Source organism: Nematostella vectensis, chromosome 4 (genome assembly GCF_932526225.1).
Source record: "Nematostella vectensis chromosome 4, jaNemVect1.1, whole genome shotgun sequence".
Lineage (NCBI taxonomy): Eukaryota > Metazoa > Cnidaria > Anthozoa > Actiniaria > Edwardsiidae > Nematostella > Nematostella vectensis.
Genome location: NC_064037.1, coordinates 17,808,979 through 17,816,602, shown reverse-complemented (window position 1 = coordinate 17,816,602; position 7,624 = coordinate 17,808,979). Strand labels below are relative to the sequence as shown.

Here is a 7,624-nt window from a genome sequence, read left to right as displayed (position 1 = left end):
TTGTTATTAACACCGGTTAGTTATTGAAATCAAATGGGGGAGGGTGGGGGTAAACAAGTAGAGTATTTATTTGTTATTAACACCGGTTAGTTATTGAAATCAAATGGGGGAGGGTGGGGGTAAACAAGTAGAGTATTTATTTATTATTAACACCGGTTAGTTATTGAAATCAAATGGGGGAGGGTGGGGGTAAACAAGTAGAGTATTTATTTATTATTAACACCGGTTAGTTATTGAAATCAAATGGGGGAGGGTGGGGGTAAACAAGTGGAGTATTTATTTATTATTAACACCGGTTAGTTATTGAAATCAAATGGGGGAGGGTGGGGGTAAACAAGCAGAGTATTTATTTATTATTAAACCGGTTAGTTATTGAAATCAAATGGGGGAGGGTGGGGGTAAACAAGCAGAGTATTTATTTATTCTAAAGTGTATTTTAAAAGGTATTAAAGATTCATGGAAAAGCTAGAAATGGCCAAACTAAGGAGGTACGGAGGTAATTGTATAGGAGGTTATGAAATGAGTGGGGTCAAGAGACCAAGATATAAGAGAACGAATCCCCGTGGCCCATGATGTCGTCCATGAAAGCTATTTTTAGATTGCGCGAGCTTGTCAATCATAGCATCCATACATGGTTCGTCGCGCCTTATTTGGTTATGGGCACCACGAGCTATTACAATTTAACCAATTTTTTTTCCCTCTGCACTTCTTTACTTCGTTCGCTACCTGTTTTTATCCTTTTAGCTGCTCTTCAAGGGTCATGATCACAATGCTACTCATGGGGTGGTGTCCTGTTATCTGTTAAGTTATCTAATGTTCAGTTATCTAAATGTTATATAAATAATTGAACGGGAAGATGTCGGGGAGACGGTAAGTTTGGAGTTCATTCAAGAGGCATCGTGCAGACTCCTAAAAAGTTATTTTTCTCTGCAATTCGGTGAGATAGAATACCTAGGAATTCTCAGAGTCTATGTTATGTATTATAATACTAGAAGGCCTTTATTTTTCTTTGATTTATAACCTTTTTAGATGAATGAACTTCAATTTTTCATGGAAAATTTCAGAAATCATGTCACTCAAGAAACCGTTGTCACTGGAATATGATTTAATTCATTATAAAGACTTGAAATATTTTATTTGTAATATCGGTGTGAATATAATGGTATTAGGTTCTGGATGTATCTTTTTCATTAAAAAGAAGAGAATTGTGTTTTGTAAACACAGATTTATGATTGATTGTTGTGTAATTTGCGAATAGCAGTGAAAACTTTTACTTGGGAAGTTGATCCCAAAGCCTAAAATCACGCACTTTATGCATTTCAATGTCCCAGAAACGGATATTTAAAAAAAAAGCAGGTAAATGCTTGTTTAGGATCTAGGGCTAACAAGACAGTAGTGTGCGCGGTGCTTTGTAAAGATTGTAACATAGTAATGATAGTGATAATAATTTATGGCGGTGTGGGGAGATGTAAGTTGTTGTGAGTGGTGGAGGAAAACTGCAGAACGCCAAGTCTTCTGGGGATGAGCTACGGCTCAAACAAAAGCTGCGGATAAACCTGTACCATGTCTTATTGTCAATGCGCCGATTTCAGCCCATAGTCACAGATTTGCTTCAGAAGTGCATCTGAAGGAATAAAACCGATATCCTTCAAAACGGCTCAATCATCGATTCATCGGCTCAAATATCTCCTATGCTAGAAAAATCTTTATTACCTAAATTCGCCGATTTTTTTACAGCCCTTTGAATATACCAGTCTGTAAAACACCTTTGTCGCTGACCGACAAACGTATTGCCGGCGCGTGGCGCGATAATCAAACTTGTCAGCTCGTACGCAGTCTGCATCTTCATTCACGAAAATGAGCGCTTCTCCCTGTGAATCAACAAGCTCTGCCGACAGAGAAAGCGATTCCAGGTGGAATTGCTGTTACCCACACAAAAATGGTGCCGTGTTTTTGTCACGCAATACGACGAGATGAAATGGTTAGAAAAAATAAAACTGTTCAAAGAGTCTTCATTTTCATTCACGACTATTCTAAAAAAAATGCATATTGAATGCTTTATATTTATATTTGGTCAGAGCACTGAGAGGACAAATACGACAAGAAGAATTTAGCGATTATTACCTCTCTACATCTCTAGTGAGACGGAACAAAAAATGATGTTTACCTACACAGCAAAAATGTCTAAGCAAATTAATCACCAGATCACTGTTTGTGCAAAAAAATAAGGGTCCTTTAGCATTTCATCCAGGTTTGGGGGGTTATACATTATCTAAATTATATGTAAGCTATATCGATATCTACAAGACTCATCTTTTAGCGAGATAATCAGCATCTCGTACAACTAGTTTAGTAAAAAACTATAATAGCGGCAATGGCACCATGTTGGGACAAGATGCAAAGTAAAGTTGCAAGGTAAAGACGCCGCATGTAGCCAAAATTGTTTTCTTTCACGCAAAATCACGCGAGCTCTCGCAATTCTCCTTATTCGGTGATCATTTCGCGCCAACCCGAGCTTTATCCGTGAGCGGACTGGGCAAGTAGGTGTTTTACATAGCTAGAAAAGCTGTAAACTTTGACTAAAAATCTACGTCAAATAACGTTAACTGTTATCCAAATCGTGCAGAATTATATATTTTTTTATCAACTATAGTGGTATAAATAAACTTTTTTCTATAGTAATATTTTTTCTTTTTTTATGATTTGGGATCCCTGTGGTTTTTCATACAACAAGCCTTGTATTGGGAAATTCGATGCGGTTTTTCGGGATGTTTGCGAGCTCCGATTTTTTTAAACTTTTAATATGTTATGAAGGTTGACGTTTTAAATACATAAACCTTGTGTTGCAATTAGTCCGATGTGAGACAGTAGATTGAATGGACTTCAGCCATAACACGAGAAGAAACTCTGACCTACATCCACCAAACCTCGGCTTACTCTTGGCAAAAAAACATTCCGCTATACTGGCTCTCTGATTTATAAAATCCTCACGAACGATGTGAAATCATCTACTTCACTGGCTGTTTTTTAAAAAAAAAACGGCTGAAATTGGACTTATATTATTATTTTATTATATTATTATTATATTATTGTGGCCCTCTTATAAAAACTGCCCCCGCTAGTTCGAAGTTTGCCGCCCTCTTATAAAAACTGCCCCCGCTAGTTCGAAGTTCGTCGCCCTCTTATAAAAACTGCCCCCGCTAGTTCGAAGTTTGTCGCCCTCTTATAAAAACTGCCCTCGCTACTTCTTCGTCGCCCTCTTATAAAAACTTCCCCCGCTACTTCGAAGTTCGTCCCATCTTATAAAAACTGCCCCCGCTACTTCAAAGTTTGTCGCCTTCTTATAAAAACTTCCCCTGCTAGTTTGAATCGTCGCCCTGTCTCAGTCAAGCGATTCTTAAAAACAATCACCACAGCTACCCCAAGCTCAAAGTTGTGCTCAAAGTTTGTCGCCCTCTTAGCGGGGGCAGTTCTTATAAGAGGGCGACAGAGGGTGTTTTTAATTTTGAAACAAACGGCGCGCCATACTCAAAACCCCACAAGTCCCCCAAGCTCACTGTGTGTGTAAATAGATAATTGGATCACGGTTGAAGTAAACATATGGAGTTAAAATCGCCATTATCATCACTTAGCGTTACATTTGTGTTACACTTGAGTCATTATTTTGAGTCGTTACATGGTGTCACGAGGTGTTCTTCGTTTTCTGTCACACCATGTCACGAAGTATTCTGTGTTGCGTTACGCGGGCTAAGAGCCTGCCGCCTAAATGTGTTCGTGTTAAGATCAATAGCTAACTGCACTTGTTGCAGCCAAGTCTTTTTGTTAAATGTCATGGCAACATCAAGGCTTGCTCTGGCCGAGTCTCGCCTATTGTTTCCAGTCACCTGCCTGTACAGCGCGGTTGTCTGTACACAGGGATCCTCACTGACCGATCTGTGATGGATTGCAGTTTTTTTGGAGGAGACGGCAGACGCAAAGCTTTGCTTATGGCGAAAAAAGCCCTCGCTTTTCGCTTTATGCGGCGAGTCTTTCCGTCTCCATTTTTTCGCCGGTTTGAGCTCTGCATCGTCCGCACCACCCGGTAGACCTGATAAACCGGTTTCCTGTGGACCTGATAAACCTGTTCCCGGTGGACTTGAGCTAGTTCTAATAGGCGGCATTCGATCAGATTCCATCTTTGTAATAGATGCTTCTTTTGGAGTCAATTCATTCTCTTCCTTTCGCTCCCACGCATGAATACGTGGCTTTCGTTCACCCATTATACGCTCTGTGACAAAAAACGTCTCTTGCTTTGTTTGTTTACCCTCAACTTCTCTCCCGCGATCAATGTTATTTATAGCAGGCATGCTAACTCTTCTCTCGCTCGTAGCGTGTTCGCCCTCTGCCCCGGCTACACTTTCTATATGCCTCTCATCATAGGAAGTTTGCTTCCAGCGGTAACTACTAAAAGCCGCTCTATCCGCTTTGTGTTTAGCTTTTCCCCGCTGCGCCGTCGATAGTTTCGATCTGTCTCCATAGAAACGCGACTCCAGGACAGCTGGCAGGGAGTAATTAGCATTTCCTTGTCTTTCTTTTGTCGTTTCGTCTCGCTGGTTTGATGAATGGTTTTCGCAAGCTTTATCCGACCCTTCATTCTCCGTTATTTCTGTTATTTCAGCGCTGGTTGTAGCGTCTGGACTTTGTTTAGCAGCCTTTGTTGACTTTCCACTTGTCACATCTAAAGCACCTGTTATCGCGAGCGCTTTGCTCGATTTCCCGGGCAGAGAAACTAGAGACAGCTCAATTGTTGGCGCGGTAGTCTGTAAACTCTTTCCAAATCCATCTACTTGTAGCTTCTGTCCGACCACTGCTTTACGATAAGTCCTTTTTTCCATCGCTAAAAGCAATGGACTTGGATTGTGCTTATGAAAAACTAGTGCACGATCGCGTGCCCGTTCGCACCATTTTTTAACCTTTGCGTACAGAGTAATGGTGAGCCCTTCCGTAGTTCTTGAGCGGAACTGCTCAGCAATCAGTAGCTTAAAACACTCGATGTGTTTGAACCTGCGTGCGATATTACAAGGCGTCAAACCCGAAGCATCCTTCACTAGAATACACGTATAGTTGTGATGTATAAACTGTCTCAGGCAGAGTAACTGGCCTTGCTGCGCCGCCTCGTGGATCGGGGTCTTATAATGGTCTAGATGAACTTGTTTGTTACACCATTCTCGGACAGGGTGCTCTCCAACCGCCTCGTCTGATCTCGCGCCTTGTTTTAACAGCAAAGCAGCTAGCTGGCTATACCCGAAATGCGCAGCAATAAACAGCGCTACTCTCTGTTGATATTTTGCGACTAGTGGGTCTTCGCTTATACTAAGCATGTGCTTTAAAGTCGGGGTTAGTTGGCCTTTGGTCGCGGCTTTGAGAAAGTCAGCCCAGCCATTCCATGTTTCGAGTCGGATTGTATCGCCCGTACTGATGTTGTAGTCTTTTAGGAGGTTACAGTCGAACATTTCTTTGCCTTCCGGGATGACGAGACGGAAAACGCTAACGTGAAGTCCTGTTTTATTGGTGACCATTGTTTTTAAATCGCCAACCGTAGTATCAAAAAGCGACATCGGCTCGGTGAATTTCACGATTTCGCCAGAGTACGCGCAGTGCACGTTAAGGTATGATTTAGTATTCTGTATCAATTCACATCTCAGAGTAACCCCTGGTGGAATTCCGATATCTGCGAAAATCCAGTCGTCTTCCAAAACACCACCGGCGTAATTCAACGACAAAAAAATGTCGTTTTCAGTTTCTTCGTTTTGAACCGTGTCTAAGTCAAACTTCTTGCGTAGAAGTTGCTTCATGTCTGCCACAGTTTGTGTTGGGCTCACGTCCAAACAGTGGCGAAAACCATGGAATAGTATGACCACTCGCATTCTTGCCAAAAGCTCGCAATGTTTGCGGTGTGATGGCTAAGGCAATTCCATGACTCGCTGTTAGAGGTTTGAGAGTGTGTCTCTAAGGAAACACTTACTCAATATAAAATATTAATCACGCTTTCGAGTCGGTCGACTGCCTAAATAATGAAATCCCCAGGAAGAGATAGAAGTCTAAATTATGAAATTTCTGTCAAACTCTAGACCAATCATATTAATCAGAATTTTTTTTATCGCTTTCAGATGACAATTTCTGGTTAGCAATCACAAGAGAGAAATCCCTTAATGACTGTCTTCATGTATACTTAACGCAACGCGCTATTGTTCCGTTAATTACAGACACTAGAGAAGCTTGAAAGATGCCAAAAAAGTGTTTTGGGAATTCGACAAATGTGTGTTTTGTTTTTGCTTTTGTTGCCATATTTTTAGCTATTATTGATAAAACCCTGCTGGCAATTCGTTTCCCAGCGATAATTTAAAATAAACAAAATTAAAGAAGGCTTTCTTAGCCTTAAATTTAACAATTCTATCAGACTGCTATTATCTACTATAAATTGTTTTGAATCCTTAAAACAAAAGACATAATGGGCAATTCATTGAGTTCGATGGGGGCTCAGAAATTTTAATTAAAAATTCAAAAAGAAGTCCAGAATTGCAAGTTCGCTTTCATTAACAATTTGATCTTGATGTCTCTGCTTTCTCTAAAAAGCCGACTAAATTATTCTTTCTCTTTACACTTCCAGCTTTCGCATTCTCCTGTACAGTTAACACACGCGCACAAGGACCTTGAATTTTCAAAATCAGGCTGAATAGGTTCTTATAAACTTTTGACAAATCAGGATCTAAATTTGATTTTTTCCTATTGTCTCTCCTTTCCCCCCTGCCCTGCGTCCGTTTTTGCGCTCGCCCCCAGGAACCACGCGGCTTAAAATACAAGATGGCGCCCGATCATCGAACGGAGAGGTTTTTCCACGATAATAACACCGAGTACTGCCTGCAAGCAGGCTAATTATTCTTTTCTATCCAAAGAAAAATAACAATCACTATAACATTTAAAGCAGAGCTTCCATGCGCAAAGCGCCGCGTTAGCGGAGCCCCATACCTAAAAAAAAAAATTGGTATAAAACAAAAAAAAAGGGCAGCAAATATTGGTAATAGCCCATCGACTCAAGATTTCGTGACGTGATGTCCGTCCGTCCGCCCCAGGAAAACGTGTCATGTAAGTTTCAAGGGAAGGGGGGACACAAAATGGTCACATGATTGTCATCGATGAGGTCACTATAAAAGCAAAACTAGTCAAAACGTGATTTAAATTAACATATACATATCTCATGAACGAATGATTATATTACATTTGAATTTGGTAGGTGCCATGTACGTGACAAGGGGGGTGCAGCAATGTGGTCAAGTCATTTGGGACGGAAAAGCAAAAATATGCTAACGTCATCAAAATAAAAAAAATATCTATACATCATGGAAAAAACATCTTATGGCAGCCGATAGGTGTCATGTAGGTGTCAAGGGGGGTGCAACAAGGTGGTCACGTGGTGTGTGATGTGGTGGACTCACTAAGAGCAAAACTACTCAAAACGTTTTGGAGGACTCGGAGGACTGAGGGGCATTGGGACTACAAAAGAGCACGTGTGTTTATTGGCAGCGATCAAACATCTGAGCATGCGCAATAAATTCCCCGGTTCTAATACGCTTCGTATAAGAAA

The 7,624-nt window shown here is 40.9% G+C and overlaps 1 protein-coding gene across 1 annotated transcript; it reads right to left on the bottom strand.

Moving 5' to 3' along the window:
* Nucleotides 1–3,601: 3,601 nt before the first annotated feature.
* On the bottom strand, nucleotides 3,602–6,121 carry LOC5506947 (protein ANKUB1). The gene has a single exon (XM_032375423.2). The coding sequence runs from the start codon at nucleotides 5,904–5,906 to the stop codon at nucleotides 3,717–3,719; it is 2,190 nt and encodes a 729-aa protein (XP_032231314.2). The 5' UTR covers nucleotides 5,907–6,121; the 3' UTR covers nucleotides 3,602–3,716.
* Nucleotides 6,122–7,624: the final 1,503 nt, after the last annotated feature.